Here is a 22985-nt window from a genome sequence, read left to right on the forward strand (position 1 = left end):
TGTTCACCTCCACAGAGCTGATGGAAGAGATTGAAGGCACGGAATATAAAGCCAGGGTGCTCTCAGACCATTCCCCCCTGGTCCTGAAGTGGCCACACCAGCCCCCAAGGGCACGGATCCCCACCTGGAGACACAGGGCCGAGGCCCTGCAGGACCCGGGAATACGGGAGGATTTAAGAGAGGCGATCACTGAATACTTTAAGATCAATACTGGTAACGTTAGCTCCATGGGAACCGTGTGGGGGGCGTTCAAGGTGGTTATGCGGGGGGTCGCCATTTCGAAATCAAAGGGACTCCAGGGGGGCCTGGAGCAGGCGTTGAGAGAAATTGAGGAGGAGCTGGAGGAGATGACACGCAGAGGGGGCACTTCTAGAGAAGATCGAGATAAGATGAGGCAGCTACAACAAGCTAGCGGGGACTGCTGGTATAGACTATGTAACATAAGATATAAGAAATACATGGAAAGACAGCATGCAGGAGGAGATAATCCGGGCAGACTGCTGGCCTGGCTATACAAGAGCGAGACGCCGCGATTGGTGATCAGAGAAATCTAAGGGGGTGGGGGTGGGGGTGGGGGTGGGCCCTAAATACCCAGGAGAGGGTGAACAAAGAGTTCCTGAAATATTACAAACACCTCTATGAGGACCCAGGTGGTCCGAGGGACCAAGCAATCCAGGTAATGCTGGAGGACGTGGATCTACCCACCCTAGACGATGCAGAACGTGCGGACTTAGGCGCCCCTTTTACAATAGAAGAACTTGAGCTGGTAGTACAGCACTTGCCCACCTGTAAAGCTCCAGGGTCGGACGGGCTTCCGAGCGAATTTTACAAAGCTTATAAACAAGAGCTGCTTCCCCCGCTGCTGGCCATGTTGAATGAGTCGTACGAGTAAGGTAGACTACCAGAGTCCCTGCGGGAGGCAGTGATCATTCCGCTTCTGAAGCCGGGTAAGCCTAGCATGAACTGCGGGTCGTACAGACCCCTTTCAATGCTGAACCAGGACAGTAAGATCCTCACTGCTGTGTTAGCAAATAGGCTAAATTATTGGTAAACTGATACACACCAACCAAATGGGCTATGTCCCAGGCAGGAATATAACTGATAACCTCAGGAGGTTGCACCATATCATCGATCAAACAAAAGAAGACTTAGGGGAACTAGCTATTGCATCATTGGACGCGGTTAAGTCCTTTGATTCAGTTAGATGGCCCTGGCTGACCGCGACCTTGGAGGGCTATGGAGTAGGACCAGGGTACCTTAGGTGGGTGAAAATGTTATACAGCTCCCTGATTGCTAGAGTTAAAACGGGTTCCATCATTTCCGATAAATGGCAGCTAAGCAGGGGGACTAGACAGGGCTGCCCGTGGTCACCCATTTTATATATACTGGCGTTGGAGCCATTGGCCATCTGTCTTAGACAGCAATACGAGGAGATAGGCATCCGTACCGCGGAAGGCATGCATCTTGTTTCCTTATATGCTGATATATTGTTGTATCTACGCTACCCAGAGGAGAACATGCAGTACATTCTGGATGTGATGGAGCAATTTGCCGTCCTCTCTGGCATAGCGGTTAACCCCAAAAAATCTAGCGCGTTCCCCCTGGGGAGGTATAGACATGTGCGACCCGAGAGCTTGCCAATATTGCCAATACCCTGGTGCACTAAGTCGTTCCGATACCTCGGAATAGACATACATCATACAGCAGGAGAAAAACATGCGCATAACACGGTAAAGGCGGTGGCAGGATTTAAAAATAGCATGGGATTTTGGTCCAGACTACCCCAGGCTATGGTGGGGAGAGCCGCTCTGCTCAAAATGGTAGTCTTGCCTAGATTGCTGGATTTCTTTGTTAACATTGCGCACATGATCCCGAGGCACTTTTTCGCTAGTCTCCACAGCTTGTGCCGGGGCTTTATTTGGAACAACTCCAGGAACAGGGTGGCCCTCTGGAAACTGCAAAACTCGTGTGACGGGGGGGGCGGGGGGGATAAACTTGCCGAACTTTGAACTGTATTACCTGGCGGGGCAGCTGCAATATGTGGCGAGGTGGCTGTCTGATGAGACGGCAGAATCTAGACTGATGTGCAGGGAACCGGCCCCCTTTTTCCTCAGAGAAGTGGTGTGGCTGTCTAAATCCAGGGTCCGGGAGATGGCAGGGCTTCTAGTACTGGGCTGGGAGTTGTGGCATAGAGCGTGGCAGATATCGGGACACCTGGTTCCGTACTCCACGCAGGTGCCGCTGGTGGCGCTATGCGGAGAGGACCCCCAGCTGATACAGGGGGTCCGCAGGTACTGGGAACCAGTGGGCCTGGCCACCCTGGGAGACATATGGCTAGAGGGGGAGGCATTGGAGTTCCCAAAACTGATAGAGGATATGGGGTTGCATAAGGGGCAGTATACAACTTACACTAGAATGCTAAAAAGGGTGCGAGCAAGGTGGCCACCGGCAGTGCTTACTGCGCAACCGGATGCCACTATGGAGATGATATACAATGTCTCGGAGGGTGGGCATGAGATTTCTCGTATATATGAGCTGCTGGGGACCAAGGTGGGGAAGGAATTGACTCAATTGAGACAACTATGGGAAGAAGAGCTGGGGGAGCCCATGTCGGATGGGCTCTGGGAAAGGGCCCAAAGATATCACAAAAAAGTGTCTTGGAATGCTAGGCTCCAGCAAATTCAACTGTACGTCACGCATAGATCATACCTCACCCCCAGTAAGATTGCCAGGTTTGGTGGCCAGGTGGTCCAGAAATGCCCTAGGTGCGGGGAGGTGGAGACCTGGCTGCTGCACATGTTCTGGGCTTGCCCGGAGGTGGGAAGGTTTTGGTCAGAATTAAAGACATGTTTAGCAGGATGCGGTATAGCTATAGAGGTGGAGTCGGCCAGGGCATGCATGTTGGGGGGTTTCCCTAGACCACGCAACTTAAGGCACATAAGCAAAATGAAGGACCTAGCATATATCCTGGCCAAACGAAGGATAGCAATGGGCTGGAAAGCGGCCCAGAGACCAAGGATACAACTGTGGTGGGCTGACCTTCTGAAATGGGCAGAGGCAGAAACGTCTGTCTGGTTTGACATGGTATGTAGGGGAGGGGAGGAGGAGGTAGGACCCCTAATTGAATGGAGACAGCTGGTGGCCACTAAGGAAAGGCCCACCTCAGTCCGATCTAAGTGATGTTAAGACGGATAACGAGACGGTAAACCCGCCTGAAGAATCACAGGCTGAGGACATGGACAAATTGGCTCAAGTTGGGGGGGTGGGAGGTTGCGGATCTGAAGAAAGCTGTTTGTAACATTATGACGTTGAACTGTGTGCGGATGTCCCACGTTTTGTAATGTTTGATGTGCTGTTATAAAATAATAAAAATTGTTTAAAAAAAGAAATAAAAAGGATGCCTGGGTTTCTAGCTTCAAACCGGAGTTCTTCAACCAGGCGTGCCGTTTTAGTAGGGTACCCTGGGCTGAAGTCCTTCCCGCTAGCTTAGCAGCGTCTAGAGGATTCTTAAGAATGTTGTGGTTCACATGCTTGCCCTTAGATACAATCGTAAGCAGGCGAGCCCGCACAGGTTCAGCGACCACTTGAAGACCCTCCTGCAGCCGGTTCCATTGAACATCCGAGTAGCTAGTCAACAGCTTGGTGTTTTTGGCTATGCGTGTGGCGTATGCTGCAGCAATTGTAACCTTTTTTCCCCAGTGCGTACAACTACTTGCATTCTTTATCAGCCGGTGCCTCGCCTATAGACAAGAGTCACCTGCCCTCTTCCTCGTAACTACTAAAGAATCCTGAGTGGCGTGGCGTGCCCCCGAATGTAGAGGGGGTCGGTAGGGGGAGGGCGAAAAAGCTTTTCCACTCGTGGATTAACCGCCCTGGTCTGGGTGGGCATTAACAACGAAGGAGCAAGGCATCTTTTTATAGAATTTAGTAATGGGATAGCCTGATTGGCAGGAGGCTTCTCCTTTAAGATGTCTTCAACAAAATCGGAATCTGGCACTGCCTCCTGCGTGGCAATTTGGAAGTGTTCAGCTGCCTTTTTTAAGATAGTGTTAAACGCCATCTGGTCATCAACAGGTAATGCCTGATGGACTGGTGGGGAAGGAGGGGAGTCTATACATAATATGTCAGAGTCCGGAGTAGGGGACGCCCAAGGTTGGTTATCAACCGGCTGGCTGTCCTCTCATGCCTGTATGGGATCAGCAAGATGACCAAAAGATTCATTATCCTGTAAGTATGGATCGATATCAGTAAGGTCATAAATGTCCTCTTCATGAGGTGGATCAGCAGTCCTCTGGAACTAGGCCATAGGCGTATAAGGGCTCTCTTCATGGGGCCTTTGAGGAGCAAATCTTTCTGAAACTTTTCCAGCCTGTTCATGCACCCCCTCAAACTTCTCTCTGGTCCATGATGAGGAACCAGAGGAGTCTAGAGGAGGAAAGGGCTCTTCCTGATGATCCTCCTCCCTAGAACGTCGATATTTCTCACCTAAAGTCTTAGATAAGGACAGAGGACACGCAGAGTAATCTTTTTCGTCCCTGCTGGCGTTTCGCTGTGTCTTTGGACGCGTCTTTAGACTGTTCTTTCTGTTTCGCCGCCGAATCGATCTTCGCGATACTATCACTGATGTTCAGGGTCACAGGGAGGTGTTTAGACTGTGTAGGCGGTGGATTTCGGCACAACTATCATTGTGTGTCGTCTGTGCTCTCTTCTGCAGCGTCTCGACGTCTGCGTGGCTTTTGGTGCTAACACCCTTACTCTTGTACTGCCCGGACGCATGCCGTGGTTGCGCGGAGGGCTGCCGATCATGGAAATCGGCAAGTCCCGCCGAACTATCCGACGCACCAGTTGGCGCTTTGGAGCGCTTCCACTGAACCGCCAAAGCAGAACCGGGGGTTTTGAGCTTTGTGTGGGTATCGGGTGCATCGCTGTCGCCGGGATGTACATTCCCCATAGCAGGACTCTCGTCGTGCCTATCGGGTCCAGACGTCACGGAGCGAGAAAGCTCCGATGTATGATATGATATGATATGATATGGTATTTGTAACGCGCCTATACACAAGTGTTTCAAGGCGCGACGAGGCAGGGAGGGAGGGAAACAAGGGGAAGACAGACAAACGATCCTACTAGGCCAGGTGTCATTCAGATCGTGCAAGTGCAGAGGTAAGGGGAAAAGGAGAAAGTGCAGGGGGAGGAGGTGGGGGGGAAAGTGCAGTACAAGGTAAGTAGCGTAATAAAATAATAAATAATAAATAATAAATAAAAGGGCCAGCTGGTGGCAAGTGCGAGGTAAGTGCAGAGCAAGTGCTGGGAAGGGGGCTGTAGGGATGCAGTGACAGTCCCACAGTGCAGGAGGAGCCAGGGAGGCAGTGCAAGTGGAGAGTGGCTGGGCCCTGGACCGAGGTCACAGAGTGGCCCAGATGCAGGTTTAGTGCAGACTTCAGTGGGGAGTTTAGCAGGTTTAGCAAGGGAGAGGGAGAGAGAAGGCAGAAGCGAAGAGGAAGGTTTTGAGGTGCTTCCGGAACCGGAGATGGTTCTCCTCAAGTTTCAGGGAGGCAGGAAGGCTGTTCCAGAGGGAGGCCCCTGCTGCGGAGAGAGATCTACCCCCAGCTCGTTGCTTCGAGAAGCGGCTGACCATGAGGGAGTTGGAGACGGATGAGCGAAGGGCTCGTGAAGGCAGATATTTAGGAAGAGAGAGTTGAAGGTATTTAGGCCCCAGGCCCCAGAAGGCCTTGTGGACAATGCAGAGGGTTTTGAACTTAATCCTCGCAGCCACTGGGAGCCAGTGAAGAGATTTCAGTCCTGGAGAGATACGGTCCCTGGGCTTGAGGCCAAGGACAAGTCTCGCAGTTCTGTTCTGGATAAGTTGCAGAGGGCGGAGAGTGGAGGCAGGCCGATTAAGATAGAGGCTGTTACAGTAGTCCAGCCTTGAGAGAACCAGGGCTCGGGAGACAGTGAGCTTCTGGGGGAAGGAGAGGAAGGGAAGAATACCTCTGAGGAGGTGCAGCTGGTAGTGTGACTTCTTAGAGACGTCAGATATATGAGGAGAGAAGGAGAGTGTGGAGTCGAAGATGACCCCAAGGTTTTTAGCTTTGCAGGTAGGGGCAGGAAGGGGGCCAAGGGAGGCCGGCCAGAGAGCTGCAGGAAAGGAGGGAGTGGGTGTGCCGATGAGTAGAATCTCAGTCTTACTGGCGTTAAGGCAGAGGTCATTGGCGGCACACCATTCCTGGATAGCAGACAGACAGTCGGAGATGAGGGAAGGAGAGGAGGAGGCCGAGGGTAGCCTGAAAATGAGCTGGGTATCGTCCGCATAGCACTGAAAGTGGGGGCAGAGAGCGGCGATGCGGTGGGCAAGGGGTGCCAGATACTGGTTGAAAAGCCAGGGAGAGAGGTTGGATCCCTGGGGGACACCACAGGTGGAGTAAAAGATGTCAGAGAGGAAGGAGCCCATTTGGACCTGGGAGGGTCGACCGGAAAGGAAAGAGGTCAGCCATGCCAGAGCCTGACCAGTGATACCCAGGTTATCACGGAGACGGTTGAGCAGGATGGCATGGTTGACAGTGTCAAAGGCAGAGGAGAGATCGAGCAGAATGAGAACACAGGGAGTGTTGGAATCGAGGTTCAGGAGCAGGTCCTCACGGATGTTCAGGAGAGCAGTTTCCGTGCTTCTGGCCGCTCTGAAGCCGGATTGATGGTCATGAAGATTACCAACATATTCAGCATGGAGGTTAAGCTGGGAGATGGCCAGTTTCTCCAGGAGCTTGCCCAGGAAGGGAGTAATGGAGATTGGGCGATAGTTGGCTGGGCAGGAGGGGTCGGAAGAGGGTTTCTTGAGGAGGGGGTGCACAAGGGAGTGCTTGAGGGGGGATGGGAAGACTCCAGAGGCGAAAGAGTGGTTGCAAAAGTCAGCTAGGGCAGGAGCCAGGGAGTCGATGTGGTCCTTGATGGTTTTGGAGGAACAGGGGTGAACCTGTTTAGACGAGGCTTTCATAGATCGGACTTGTCTGGAAACCTCATCAGCAGAAAAAGGTGGAAAAGCAGAGAAGGAGGGCGGAGGGGTGGCTGCAAGAGAGCAAGAGGAAGAGCCGGGAAGAGAGGGAGGGAGGAGAGAGGAGGAGAGCGAGGACAGGATGTCCTGAGTTTTTGAGATGAAGTGCGAGGCCAGTGCAGTGCAGAGGGCCTGGGAGGGGACAGGAGAGGTAGAGACTGCAGCAGGGTTGGCCAGCTCCTTGCAGATTTTAAAGAGTTCGGCCGAGTTGTTTGATGCCTCAGAGATGCGGGCTTGGATAAGGGCTCTCTTCTTGGTGAGAACGGAGAGCCGGTATTGCCTTTGGAGCAGGCGGCAGGCCAGTTTGTCAGAGGATGAGCATGAAGCACGCCATTTCCTCTCTGCCACCCTGCACTTGCGTTTTAGGGAGACGAGATCCGAGTCATACCAGGAGTTACATTTGGCTTTGGGCTTCAGGCGGATTCTCATGACGGGGGCAAGGATATCGAGAGTATCAGATATAGAGGAATAGAGCATGGAGAGGGCTGTGTCAGGGTGGGAGTCAGCCAAAGGGGGAGAAGGGGGCGAGAAGGTAGCAGCGAAAGCCTCAACTGACACGCGCTTCATGGGTCGGATGACCGAGAAGGTGGGTGGCAGTGAAGAGGGTGGCTTTGCCTGTGGGGTAGGGAGGGAGAGGTGGGAGGATAGGAGAAAGTGATCGCTCCAAGAGAGAGGAGTGGAGAGAGGGAGGGAGAGGGGAAGGTCAGAAGAGATCAGAGCATCAAGAGTGTGCCCTGCAGAGTGAGTAGGCCCAGACGGGAGAATAGAGAGTGAGAGAGAGTTGCAGAGTTCGCGGAAGAGACCAGTGGGGGGACAGGAGGCATCGAGGTGGATGTTGAAGTCACCGAGAAAGAGGAGTTGGGTGGTTGAGGACAGGAGTGAGGAGGAGAGGTCAGCCCACTCAGAGAGGAAGGAGGAAATTTGACCAGGTGGCCGATAGATAGTAGCCACGGTAAGGGAATGGCTAGGAGAGAGAGAAAGTCGGCAGACAAGACATTCAAAAGAGGAGTAGGTCTGCGTAGGAGTGACAGTGGCATGAATCCACTCAGGGAAGATAAGGGCAACACCACCCCCTGAACGGTTGGGCCTGGGCACGGAGAGGATCTTGTAGCCGTCAGGTAGGAGTGTGTCGAAGCTGGTGGCAGAGCTGGCAGTGAACCAAGTCTCAGTGAGACCGAGGACGTCGTTCATGTAAGTTCAATGGTGTCCGAAGTGGAGCCTTGGTCGTCGCTAATATTCTTGTAACACTCGAAGGCTGTGGCGGCGGGGGAGCTACTTGCTGCCCACCGCTTTACTCAACGCTCCTTAACAGTCTTAGGACGTAGGAGCTTACAGGCCGCAGAGGATGCTTTGTTGTGATCGAGAGGGAAGGCACTTATTGCACCGACGGTGCTCGTCTTTCCATGTGAATTTTCCCTTGCAGGAAGAGCAAAATCTAAATGGTTTCCTTTGCATAGCTCAGGAATTTAACAGCGACAACAAAACCAAAGGGACAAAGAGGGGAAAAGGAAAGACATTCTTGAAAAGAATACGACCACCCAGACCCCACTCTCCCTACTGTATAGGCCGGCCGGCCAGAGGAACACCAGACGTCAAAGTTCTGATGTAGGGGTCTTCGGCGGTGGTACAGGAATCAACCGTTGAGAATGGGATAATAGAAAAATGACCAGATGGTCGAGAAATATAGCAATAACGCAATTTTATGAAGAGCTCTGCATAAGGCGACCAGCTAGCTGGGCGGAAAAAAACAATCTGAGGGACCTCGACGTGTGAGGGATTTTGGGTACACGACACATCACGTTCGGGATAGTGTTACAGGTACGCCCAGGTCGACGTCCCCTTTCGATCCTCGAAAGACAAAATGCAAAACCCAGCGGTTACCACTAGATGTCGGACTATATACACAGAATGTTATTCTAAGCAGATTAACGAGCATCAGAAACAGTTTTTTTTTTTTTTTTTAAATGATATCTTTGGACCTCTCAGCCTTCCTTTCCTCAAGCTTAGGTCGTTTCCAAAGAAAAATATTCAAGGATGTTCAAAGAAATGGTCTTAGCCACTAGCACAAACTGAGTCGGGGGTTTCCTTGCCCACATCTCAGCTTATTCAACTCAAATTCTTACAGCCTACAGTTTCTGGAGGGCACAATCTGGTCAAAGACTTTCGAGAATTCAGGTAATTTCTTTTCCTTTCTGCGCGACCACTCCAACAGCTTGCCCCTGGTTATTCACCTCTCTTTTTTCCTTCTTTTACTTCGGTGCTTCTTACACTTTTTCTCTTCTTTCAGGCCACTTGCCCAGCTTCAATTGTTTGTGCACATATGCATCTTTGTTGTTTCTTTGCTGGACCGGGCCACTTGCCCATCCATCTTTCGACTTTCCTTTTCCCTCGGTGCTCGGACCACTTACCCGCTTTGCTTCTTCACTTTTACTTTACTCTTTCTCTCATCTTTGGGCCGCTTGCCTGTTTCAATTATATCTTTCACTCTTCCTTGAGTTTCCTCTTTCAGCGCCACTCTCGCGCTGCACTCCGCTTTCTTTCACCTGTTTTTGCTTGCTGATGCCTTTCTCAAACGCTGCTCCGCCTGCTTGCACGCTTACCCGAGTCTGTCTCTCTCTCACACACACGACTCACTGGGTGGCGTTGCGATGCAGCGGCTCCCTGCGACAGCGTGAGGCCGAGGTCAGGGTCTCACCACTTGCCCTTCGGACACTCTTGGGGTCGGTCCCGGCCCCAAGGGAACGAGCATTGGTCCTTTAAGTGCCAGCAGGGATCTGGTTGTTGGAGTCGTGTCCACGGGCGCATGGCTTCCCCAACTGATAGCAGTTTGCTCCGCTCACCAAATTGATGCTGCAGCACACTGTCCTCTCCGGGGTCACTCCAGAAACTCCCTGCAACCTGGCTTCTCTGCTCTGGACCTCCTTCCCAACTCGTTCCAACCTTTGTGCTGAACCACACCTTTTATACCAGCCCTGAAAGTTAACTGGAGTCATGTGTGGATGGTCAACCTGAATTGCCCAATTCTGCCTATCCTTGTTCAAGGGACTCAGTGGAGAATGCCCATAGGAATCCATTGCCCTTTGATTCTTATGGGTAAGCCTCATTACTCCCAGCATGTTCTTCTTTGTCCCAGTTATGAGAGAGACAGAGAGAAAGCGAGAGCGATAGGAAGAGGGAGAGGGGGGAGGGGGTTTGAGTGTACGTAACTCCTGACAACTGGGGGTGATGAAAAGTGAAAATGTGAGTGTGAGGGTTCTCCTCTATGTAAAGAAAAGTTCCCTTTTGGACATCTCCTTTATTTTCTTGTTTGAGGGAGATTAAGAGAGGTGGGTCTTGGGGTCAGATGGACACCTTTAAGGCGGAGGGAGCAGAATCTGATGGAGAGCAGGATTGAGGGGGATACAGTGTCTCACTCAAAGTCACCAACCCACCTGTCCCCAGAGACCCTCCACTCCGGTGATGCTCCCTAACTTGTCCAACCCCAGGGTTGGGCTCTCGCAGGGTGGCACATCTCTGGCCACCTGAACAGAGTATCTATCTATGGGGAGACAATGGGAGAATACCCTCTGGTTTCTCACACAGTGTGCAGCACCTAACCAATACACACCGTTTTTTCAAAGAAAGCGGGAGCCAACATAAAAACCAAGGATCCTTAGTTAGCTGTAGGGGGTTGTGAGTAAATGCCAAGAAAATGATTTACAAAAAAGCCGGTGGTTGTTTTCTTGAAAGAGCTAGGAACAAATCGTTTGCACATCTGAATTCGCCACCTTCCAAGCTTTCAACAACAGGTTGAAGTGGAAACAAAACATTTTTCATAAGGTTATCACTGGTTTTGTGAGCAGTAAGAGATGTTTCCCCTTTTTTGAAATTCCCTGTTTTTCTCTCCATAGGACACGCTTGGACGGAATGGAAGAGGAGCGTGGGAAACCGAATTGGAACACAGAAAGGCATACATTTCGAAAACGTAAACAATATTCCAACTTCAGGAATGGGTCATTGTACCTAAAATGTCCATAGTTTGGAAAATAAATTGAAAACTTACAGAAAAAATATTTGTGCTGGACATGTTGGGACTAGTAACGTAATGACGTCTGTGAATATTGAGAAACGCAATGCATTGCTACATTCCCTCCCCGCCCCACCGACTCTTCTAGTTGGGAAATCGCACATTATTCATGATGTTTCACAAAAAAGCAATACCACAAGCCAAAAACTGAGACATGGTACACCGGATTTGTACACTTAACGTCCTAAAAAGACTCACTTAGTATTTGAAAATAAGGAAAAGGAATGTGGTGAACGATGGAACCCATACATTTTTTGAAAGAGCACAGGCAGACCTTTTGAAGGATAGGTGACTTGTGCATGTTACAAAAGCATACAGTGTCTAAAGCAGCGACTAAATGTAGGTCACATTTGGGAAATGAAAGGGTTGTGTAACAAAGTGCAGTACGAAATGTATGAAAATGTTCTCAATACCAAGAGAAAACAACAAATGTCCCACCTTGCCACATTCTCACAGGTGTCCCAACAAAAACGGTATCTCCCAGGGTGGTCGGGGGTGATGTGCCTGGCCATGTGTGCTAGTCTACAATGTGGGTCGACCATCCCAAAGTCCAGCTGTAGTCCCATGGAGCCATGGCAGGGTCCACGTCCCTACCCAGAAAGAAAAGCTGTAACAAAGCCCAGCCAGAGCTTGAGGATGCCCGGGGGTGCTTCCCCCGCCCCTGGGCACCGATCTCCCATGTGGGTAGACCGTCCCCATGTCCAGCAGGAGTTCCCAGGAGCACCAGCAGGGTCCCCATTCCTACCCGGAGGAAAATGCTCTAACAGTGCAGAACTCAAGGATAGTCAGGGCTGATGGTAACGGTCATGGGCGCCTGTCTCCCATGTGGGTCAATCGTCCCCAAATCCAGCCATGATCCCATGAAGTCTCGGCAGGGTCCACGTCCCTACCGAGAAGGAAAAGCTGTAAAGCAGCCCAGCCAGAGCTTCAGTATGGCCGGGGGTGCTGCCCCGGCCCTGGATGCCTGTCTCCCATGTGGGTCGACCATCCCCAAGTCCAGCGGCAGTCCCAGGGAGCCCTGGCAGGGCCCCACCCCTACCCGAAAAGCTGTAACGCAGCCCAGCCAGAAGCTCAGGACGGCCGGGGGTGATGCCCATGGCCTTGGGCGCATGTCTCCCATGTGGGTCGACCGTCTCCAAGTCTGTCGCCGGTCCCTGGAAGCCCCGGCAGGGTGCCCATCCCTCACAGGAGGGAAAATCTGTAACATGGCACGGCCAGAGCTCTAGGACTGCCGGGGTTGCTGGCCCTGCCCTTGGGCACATGTCTACAATGTGGGTCGACCGTCCACAATTCCAGACGCAGTCCCAGGGAGCCCCGGCAGGGTCCTCATGCCTACCCAGAGGCAAAGGCTCCACATAGTGCAGCCAGAGCTCCAGGACAGTCAGGGGTGATGTCCCCGGCTAGGGTAAAGCTGTAACGTGGCATGACCAGAGCTCTAGGATGTACGGGTGTGCTGCCCCCGGCCTTTGGCGTCTGCCTTGCACATGGGTAAACCCCCGAACCCCAGCTCAGCGGCAGTCATCGGACTACCTGGCAGGGTCCCCGTCCCTCACTGGAGGGAAAAGCTGTAATGCAGCCCAGTCAGAGGTCCAGGAGGGCCGGGGATGCTGCCCCTGGCCACCTTTCTCCTATGTGGGTCAACCATCTCCAAAGTCCAGGGGTAGGCCCAGGGAGCCCTGCAGGGTCACCATCCCTCCCCAGAGGGATAAGCTGAAACGTGGCAGATCAAAGCTCAAGCAAGGCCAGGGGTATTGCCAGTGTCATTGGACGCCTGTCTCCCATATGGATTGACCGCCCCCAAACCCAACGGCAGTTCCTCTGAGCCCCGACAGGGTCCCCATCCCTCCCCAGAGGGAAGAGCTGTAACGCAGCCCAGCCAGTGCTCTAGGAAGGCCAGGGGTGCTGCCCCCAGCCTTGGGCGTCTGCCTTGCACGTGTGTCAAAAGCCCCCTAGGTCAGCAGCTGTCATGGGACAACCCATGTGGGTCGCACGTCCCCAAAGCCCAGCAGCAGCCCTTGAGAGCCCCAACGGGGTCCCCATCTCAGAGTCCCCATCTCTCCCAGGAGGGAAAAGCTGTAACCCAGAATGGCCAGAGCTCTAGGACAGCCGGCGGTGCTGCCCGCAGCCTTGTGCGGCTGTGTCCCATTGTGGGTCACACATTCCCAAATCAAGAGGGGGGGGCCCAAGGAGCCCCGGCAGGGTTCCGATCCTTCCTCGGAAGAAAAAACTCTAACATGGCCCAGCCAGAGATCCAGAGCGGCCAGGGGTGCTGCTACAGGCAACGAGCCAAAGAGGCCCCAGCCCCAAAATACTTTCCCTGGTGGCCTAGCGCTCCTTTCTGCATCCCAGGGGAGGCAAAAGGGGGCCAGAGCCTCAATTGTGCCCCCCCCATGGAAGCAAAAAGGATCTGCCCCTCAGTGGGCGGATTCCTGCAAGGGCTGGCTGGCCCACAGGCACAGGGCCAGCCCTCTAATGTCCCCAAGTGTGCCACTCTACAAGAAGTGGAATCTTGTTTTGCCTTCCATGTGGGCAAATCAGTGCAAAACAACACCAATTTGCCCCCAAAGAAGGCAAAACTACAGTTTTCCATCTTGATGCAATTTTTGGAGGTGGGGTTCTGTTTGGCCCGGGTAGGTGCCCTGACCCTCAAAATCATTTTCCTGGTGGTCTAGTGGTGAAAAATGTTATTTTGCTTTACATGGTGGCAAAACAGCAAAAATTCAACCCCAAACGAGTCAAAACAATAGTTTGCCTCTCTTGCTGCAATTTATGGTGGTCCAGTGAGGATTGCTGGTCAAGGATCGAATCTGCTGAGAGTCCCCCCCTTTCCAACGAGACCTCATATAGCAAAATAGGGCAGTAAATTCCCTTGCAGGGCGCAAATGAGTCTCTGCTAAATTTATATGCTGAAGCCTTCTGGCTTCAGCATGTAAATTTCAATTCCTGATTAAGTTGGTGCACGTAGCGTGCACCAACGTCATAAGGTAACCCCCCATGGCCCCAGGCATGCAAGGGGAAGTCCTCCCCTTTCCTGTATGGGGGTTAGGGAGATTGGTGCTGCAACGGAGGGGTGATTTGACCCTCCAAAGGTAAATGCTAAAATGGACGAGATTGCTCGTCCTCTGCACTCCAAAGGTAGTGCTGAGGATGAGCAATCTCATTCTTAGCACTTAAGGGGTTAAAGATTCACACTTGTTCCAAGGCAGGCAAGGACGCTTGCATTATGACTTCGGTTTGCTAATGCTGCTTTTCCTAAGAAAGCGAGAGCCTAAAACACTCTTGCATATGCCAAACAGGAAATACGTCAGAAGTGAGAGAATTGAAAGCGATCATTCCTGCCCCCTGGGCAAGGACCCTTGATTACAAAGACTTGCGTATTAAAATCTAAAGTCTCATCTTACATGGCCGGAAAAAATTGCTTGAACATGGCAGTTTGCAGTATCTACTCATTGTTATAATGCAGTCATTTGCAGATACAATTTTCAATTCCCAAACAGTCCCCACATTCCCCTCGTAAGAGACCTTCACTCCACTCTCATTACAAACATCTCTAGCAGAACAAATGTCACATCCTGGCATATCATAACATATTGTGTCATCAGTCACATGACAGTTAAGCACTTGGGAAGGTTGAGAAACTTCAGAACAGTTACTGCATAGCAGATAATAGAGGCACGTACAAACCATTAAAAGACAGGACAGACTTAGAATTATAACTAGTGCTATAAGTAAAATCTATCCAATAGACATACCCAGGGGTCTCAATAGACCTACAATCCAAGACCCAAAGCTCCTGGTGTGAAGGTGGCTTACAGTGTGACAAATGTGAGTGATTATATCCATAATGTTGCATGCATAACTTTGTATAAAAGTACAGCACTCGCTCTTCACGACTGCACAGACGCAGCCTTGAGAAGTCAGAACAAAATTGTGAGCCATACGATTGTGAAGTTCCAAGGTCTGAATGGCTACTTTTTCTCTCGATAATAGCATCAAAGACCAATCTCTACCAATCGTGACAATTGAGTCAGATGACCTGTATTTATTTTAACCCCATGAGCTGGTATCATATATCCCACCAAGCAACAACATTTTCCCAGGCAATGCTTCTTCTAGTATGGGACTGAACGGGAAAAATAGGAGTAGGGCGTGCTGCCGGTGGATCATACCCCATGTAACAATGCCCTCCCCAATGAATGGGTAACCAGGGATAAGTTTTATCCCCACAGAAAAAGTAAGTCTCCAGAATAAGTAGCTTACCCAGACTGGGAGAATGAAAAATAACACTTGAAGGCAATTGTAACATATTATTCACTACATTGGACTCAGTGGATGGGTAATAATGCCATTTGCTCGTTCCCATGAACAAAGAACCTTTGTTAGTATAACATGAGACCAACGGCTGGGGAGGAAAGATGGAGTGATGCTGCTTTAGTGCATACCTGAACCGAGGTGGGAAAATTTGGAGGACTGTTAAACCCCAAATAGGAGTGAGCATTCATACATGGTCCTGGGACTGGGTAACCAACTTGATATCCAGACAAACATTCCCCCACTGAAAGGGGATGAGTGCAATGGGATGTCAGGTTTTGGCTGTGCATGCTGGCTTTGAGTTGAGGGGGGAGGATCAGGCTATGTATGAGATGGGTATGAATTTTGCTTTAATTGAAAAAATCTACCCAGTGAAATTTGGTTGCGGTTTGCCTTACCTTCCTTACTTACAGAAGGAGTGAGCCCCAATACAACATGACAGTGATTGTTCTGGCAGTTGATTGGATAAGGTAGACTCAGGCAGCTGATTGGTGGATTTAGAGAGCTTTGCCTCTAAGCTAACATTCCCAACTGCCTTTAATTGTTCATCCTTTGGCAGGAAGGTTCTGTTTGTGAAGAGTTCAAGTGTCAGGCCTAAGGTCAGGAAAAGTTGTGTAATTTAGTCTGAGAAGAAATCTTCTGAGAATCTTCAGCTTCGTGGACAAGAAAACCAGATTCTTTGGTGGAAGCGCAGCAAGTCATTTTGTTTTAATAAAGACTAAAATTGTTTCAAGAAATGTGATTTAAAAAAGGAACAACAACTAAATGACTTCAACCATATAAGTAGGTACTTAGTTAAGTTTCATAACGTGTATTGTACTAGAGAGACTCTTGTTCTAAAGATAATTGAACTTGTGAATTGAAAATCAGAGTTTGTTAAACTGCATACGCATCTGAGATCCCGTTTTCCATTTTTAAACTCTTTAAAGTTAAGTTCCTCAAGTACAGAATAAATGTGGAACGAGCAGCGCTTTTATTAAACAAGGTAGTCATTGCGAACGCTGAAAGAAATATTATGTTCGTGCTTTGTATATTTTGGTAGTGAGCAGCGTTAGAACGCGGCTGCCAGCTGTGTACCAGCGCGCCTGGTGGTGAGATGTGTCTCCTTAACAGTTGCGCTTTGTTTGGATGCGTCCTTCCTTCGCGCCCTACGCGCGGGAAACGTTTCTTTTTTTTATCTGATCTCTATTGCGCCTTGCGTGGAGCACCTTAGTCTCTTCAATCAAACACAATCCGAACAGGTCAATTTCAAGAATACGCACAGAACGCAGTGCTGGAGGAAACAGTTCATTCAATTAAAAGGGAGCAAGAGTCGGAGAACGTCAGAAATGAAAGTCCATCTCAGTCCACCCATGAAACTGAAAGAAGGATAAGTAAGGTTTTAGTTAATGCATAAAAAAATAGGAGTACAATTATAGGAATATTATTAGCTGAATGAAATATGTTTCCACTTAATTTTACAAGTCAAGACAAGTAAGAGACACATTTCCAGGAGGGACATTAATTGATGTTTCCACTGAACCCAAGTAAACTTTCAACTGAATAGTGTCCTATTCCTCCCAGCAATTTGAGGAGGGAAAACAGGTATGGACTGAGGTTTGGGTGTACTTAAGGGGGAATTGAGTGTTGAGTTATTGTTATTCAGAATTATGCTTTCTCACCCTCTTCAGATATCCATCTAGGTTCAGTAGCCGGCTAAGGCAAAGCTCTGTGGACCTCAGCATGAACATATCGAACATTTTTAATCAACATGCGACAATATTTATTCAAAGTATGTCCTCCAAGGACAGGTCTTGGATGTGGGGAAGCGCTGGGGGTGCAGTTTCCATTCTCAAGGAACCACCAGTGAGTATTTCATTAGCAGACAATGTATTCTTCCGCTGGGGGTTAGTGCACATGACAAAACCAGGGGCAATGCTTGGGACCATTTCAACCCTGTCTATTTACACACTTTACACAGACTCAACTTAAGAGTTTTACCTCACATCATGGTTGGGGGGTCAATCAAATTTAGGCTGAGATGATAGTACTGACATTATGGGAAAAGCCAACATGACTGCACTCTTACGCGATACTGTCATCTTTTGACACAGTAAGTATGGACTGGTCTGCTTACAATGGTATTATGGGCAAACCACATTTTTTTTCTTACGTTGAGATACTACCATATATATCATCCTTACTGGCAAAGGCAACATTAATATGTTTTTAGGTGGGGATACTTGCATACATTGGCAAAGCCGGCATGGACTTCTCTTCTGACAGTGGCATTACTGGTGTTATGGCCAAAGTCAACTTGAGTGCATTTTAACCCTCGGTATACTGACATTTATTGGGTTTTCTTACAGAGCAATTGTTGGTATTATTAGGCACAGCAAGCATTAGAAAGGATTATTTACCATCGCAGAAGACTAATATACATTGTGGGCAAACATGTCATAAAAATGCATTTGAAAATGCTCCTGTATGCTGTTGGTGACCAGGTAGGTACTGGATTCTTTTCATCTATTAGCCTACAAATCCAATTGTAGATTGTATGGCATTTTACCCAATTGTTCTCAAACAGTGTGCTGTAACAATGTGCCATTTTAACTAATTATTTTTAAAAAATAAAATCGGTGTGGGAACCACCTTGAAACACACTCCACGTTTTGGCTCTTCTTCGCTATGCTCAGCTGCTCATGTACATTGGATGTGAAATACTTATGCCCCCCCAAAAAACAAAATCAGCAACCACTGCTTGCATGTAGCATGTGTGAGGTAGAAAAACGTTAACAGTCCCGTAAATAGAGATGGCAAATGCTGGGTTGCAATGCCAACCTCAATCAGGGATATCAAAAGTGGGGACTGATACCTTACACTTCAGCACCCGCAGCAAGCATCTCCATTCGACCCCATCAAACACTTTTTCAATTGGAAATGAATGAGGAAAATAAATGCCACTGGTGCTGAAAGGTCATTAGCCATTTATAATATATTGCAGAAGAGGTGCGAGTTGACAGAAACGCATCTACCCTCTACAAAGCCCACCTGTTATGGGTGTAACAAGACCGGTCAACAGAGTGTTCAGACTCGTCATCAGAATCTTGGCATACATTATAGCTTTATAGACCGCCATCGGGGCCTACACTCTGTAGTTGATCCGACAACATTACAAAATAAGCCTGTAATTCTTAAACACCACCACTGAGACTCCAAAGAATGCGCATAATTTTCTCCTTCTCTTCCAGCAGCGAATTATACAGGCATGGCAAGGGTGGGTCAAATACATTTGAAAAGGTGGCAAAGAACTCTACAGTAATGGGATTTCATGAAGAGAAATAAAAAAACTCCAGATCTTATCTAAAGGAGCCATTTCTGATGTGAGCTGTCCGCAGAGACTTCTGATGTATAGATTTTCCTAAAATCGGGAGAAACGTTGGCAATCTGATCACCATAGGTATGTGAATTGGCCTTGTCACGCATCAGACACGTATGGGCGATATTGCTTGGCCTTAATGTATTCCATTATTTATATTCCCTCATTCTTCCCGTGGCAATACGCAGCTTTGCTGTTGCGGACTACCAAGTTAACCTTCACTGTGAGCATTGAATGTAGATCAATTTTTCCAGGATTTAGTGGATTACTGCAGATTTATAAATCCTCCCCATCACCTTTTCTTGTGTACGATGGTCGACAGATCTAAATTGGTGGACTGGACGGCTCTTGTTTAAAAACAACAAAGAAAGCTGGTAGGATTGTTGCCCAAGTACAGCCATGCTATGAGCCTTAAAATGTATAAGGGTACTACCAAACAAGGGATGGGAGCTTCTCATGGCCAGCCATGCCTAAATACTAACCGACAAAACAGGTTACATGGTGTAACACCAGCTCTTGGGAGCATGTTGGTGAACAGCCATTACATTCTTGTTAAGGACAAAGCACTATTTTCTTTAAAGAAAATTTGCAACATTGGACTTACAGTCTGACATTCAAGTACATATTGAAAAGGAATTAAAAGAGGGAGGATCCTTGTGCGACTACACAAGTCAAAGAACACTGCATATTTAAAAAGAGACCTCCATCACATCATCTTATGCAGTCAATCCATAAATATATATAGTAAAACATGTCAATGCAGTGTAGGCTACCTGGTAGTGCAATACTAACGATCCCCAGAGTGGACATGAGATTAACAATTTAGCTGGTAATGGGGCAAGGTGGTGCTGAGTGGCCAATGGATACAATTATTTCATTAGCCTCCAATTGGTGACCAATTTGAATCTACAAAAGCACATTTTTATGAAGTACTGCTTTTCATATGAATATGTCAGAAGCATATTTATTTTTAACATTGCATGCCCTGGGTCCAAGATTTGCAATATTTGGATGTACTGTATTTGTATTTTATTGACTTTATATAGCGTTTTAATCCAAAACGCTTTACAAGAGGAACCAACAATATACAGCAAGCATTACATAACAATTGAATTAAACCAGAAAGCAGTACAAAAAACAATTTACATTATTGAAGGGGAAGAAGAGAAGGGAGGGGTCAAGAGGAGAGAAGAGATAGTGGGTGGGAGGAAACGTGAGAGTAGAAGTAAGAGAGGAGGCAGAGGGAGAAGGAAGGAAGAGAGGAGGATGAGAAACGTACAGGACATAAGGAAGGGGAGAGTGGAGAGAGGGGGTAAGGGAAGTAGCAAAGGAAAAAGGAGGGGTAGGAGAGAATACTAAAATAAATAAGAGGAAGCAAAGGGTTTTAAGGAGATGAATGAAAGAGATAGGATTTTAGGGAGGTACGAAAGTAAGTGAAGGAAGAAGTAGAGCGAATGAAAAGAGGAAGGTGGTTCCAGTGGTAAGGGGCAAGGAGTTGGAAAGAGCAGAAGCGAGAAGGGGAACAGGGTGGAGAGGAGAGTAGGTAGAGATTGGAAGAGCGGAGAGAACGAGAAGGAGTGTAGAGACAGAGGAAATTGAATTTGAGCTGGGAATTAAATGGGAGCCAATCTAGAGAGGAGAGAGAAGAGGAGATGGAGTCATGGGGAAAGAGAAGGCAGAGGGAGCGGATGGCAGAGTGGTAGATATACTTAAGTGGGCATAATGTAAGCATAATGTCCAATTAAATCGATCTGTGAAAGTACCTCACAACTTTGACTGTGCACGCACTTGGTCTTTGAGGAAAAAGGGTCAGTATATGTGACCGATGAGATAGGTTAGACTTGAATCTATTTAGATGAAGTTAACATTGCACTAGGCACAGTAACTTGAAGATTTATCTAAAAGTACACAATATTATTTGTTTACACAGGAAAATGCAAAGACACACTGTATCATACTATTTAACATAGATCACAAGCTAATAAGAGGCAGCTTGAAATATATTGTCCCGCACCAAACATATTGTATTGGACTTACCCGGATGATTTGCCTTGATGTGCGATCTTATCAGCCGATCATCAGAAAATGATTTCTCACAAATGGGGCAGGAATAGCTTTTGCCCTATGAAAAGGTAACAATGCAATATCAATTCAGTTCAATAGATATTCAAATCATTACAGCCAGTGAAGGGTTGCAAGTAACCTAGTCTCAGGTGAATTTTGCACCACTGCATGACAAAAAGGAAGGAAATTAAATTCTGCTAGAATTAGTGGCGCAATAAATACTATTTGCGAGTGCCTATAGCAACTTTTATCCTCGGATCTGAACCGCACATCTTGATGTGAATATGAAAAAGTTCAAATGGCAATAAAAAGTGTCCTCTTTCTATGTTATCATGTACTATTAAAAGACAGTATTCAGATAACGTGATTGCACGCAAGAAAGTAGCCCTAAAGATAACACATTTAATAATGCAATATTGTCAAGATTATCTTGGACATTAATCTGTAATGCTGTTGCATGACATTTAGTCTGAATTGAAGACTTTACACTTTCAGAAAATATATTTTGATTGTGGATTTCAATGATACATGTTAGTCCTCGGTATATTGAACAGGTGATGGTCTTTAAGAACTCCTCCTGCTGAGCTTGGTGTTCACTCTACAAACTATTCATATTGATTTTATTTGATTTTTATGAACACATTTGGCTCAATAGGGCTTTCGCAACATCATGCAGGCAAAATCACATAACACTATTAGAAGTAACTAACATAGTTGGTATGCTGCAAAAAACAAGTACAAAGTGCAAAACTGCATATTTATTTAAAGTGTTCAGTTGGCGACAGCAAATGTGAAAATCTGGGTCCATAAAACTAAAAAGGTAAAATATCAAACATAAAAACCACCAATCTACCTGCTTCTACTCTCTGCCCTCTGCAACTCATCCAGAACAGGCTTGCGAGACTTGTCCTTGGCCTCAAGCCCAGGGATCGTATCTTTCCAGGACTGAAATCTCTGCACTGGCTTCCAGTGGCTGCGAGGAAGAAGTTCAGAATTCTCGGCATTGTCCACAAGGCCTTCTGGGGCCAGGGGCCTCAATAGCTTCAACTCCCTCTTCCTAAATATCTTCCTTCTCGAACTCTTCGCTCATCTGCCTCCAACTCCCTCCCTCCCTTCTCCAAGCAACGAGTTGGTGGTAGATCTCTCTCTTCGGCTGGGGCCTCCCTCTGGAACAGCCTCCCTGAAACGTGAGGAGAACCATCTCTGCTTCCGGAAGCACCTTAAAACCTTCCTCTTTGCTTCTGCTTTCTCTCCTCCTCTCCCCTGTTGAACTCCTACCTGAATCTGCACTGGTCACCTGGCTAACCTCTGTTCTCGGGCCCAGGTCCCCTCGACCGCCAGTTGCACCTCTGCACTGCCTCCATGGCATCCCCCGCACTTGGGGATTGTTTTCTGTATCCCTACAGCCCCCTACCACCACTTGACACATGATGTCTGCACTTACCTTTGCACTTGCCACCAGTTGGCCGCACTTTTATTTATTCTATTTATTCTACTGTTGTTCCCATGAACTGGACTGCCGCCTCCCCCCTGCACGTTTCCCCTTCCCCTGCACTTGCGCAATCTCAATGTCACCTGGCCTAGTAAGACCGTTGTCTATGCCTTCCCTCAGTACCCCTCCCATGCCTCGTCGAGCCTCGAAACACTTGTATATAGGCGTGTTATAAATGCCATATCATATCATATGGGTTCCTAGTCTAATGCATTTTAAAAAATATATATATATTTAATGGCCCAACCCCCCCTTTTTTAAACCTTTAAAAACCATTTTTATTAAACGGTACCCTTTACCATTTAAAAAAATGTTTAAATGCATTTTTTTCCAATGGTATGGCATTCGACGGTTTGGCAGTCGATGCAATGCCCAGATACCATATATAATATAAAACATCAAGATGTTGGTTCGATCCAGTTGGTAAAATCAGGGTCCGATCCCAACCTCAAAAAATATTTCTGACAAGAAATACCTACTGCCCCACATGAGTACAGGGATGAGCAGGTCTTCCAACCTCTTTTTATTATTATTTATTTTACACTTTTGTACACTGTTTATTTATGGTGTATTTATCTGTGTTTGTTAATGGAGAAATCTGATTTAATAAAATGTATTCTCTCTCTCTCCAAGCTCTTACTCAGCTTCA

At 48.1% G+C, this 22985-nt stretch overlaps 1 protein-coding gene across 3 annotated transcripts in view; it reads right to left on the reverse strand.

Moving 5' to 3' along the window:
* Positions 1 to 22985, reverse strand: part of ZFAT (zinc finger and AT-hook domain containing) — a 1636156-nt gene that overhangs the window by 854501 nt on the left and 758670 nt on the right. For all 3 annotated transcript variants that reach the window (XM_069621667.1, XM_069621669.1, XM_069621668.1), the window contains one exon: positions 20818 to 20902. In XM_069621667.1, the coding sequence (XP_069477768.1) occupies positions 20818 to 20902 (85 nt within the window). The remainder of the gene's footprint in view (positions 1 to 20817; positions 20903 to 22985) is intronic.

The sequence above is a fragment of the Ambystoma mexicanum genome, chromosome 5q (genome assembly GCF_040938575.1).
Source record: "Ambystoma mexicanum isolate Mex_15411 chromosome 5q, UKY_AmexF1_1, whole genome shotgun sequence".
In the NCBI taxonomy this organism is placed as follows: Eukaryota; Metazoa; Chordata; class Amphibia; order Caudata; family Ambystomatidae; genus Ambystoma; species Ambystoma mexicanum.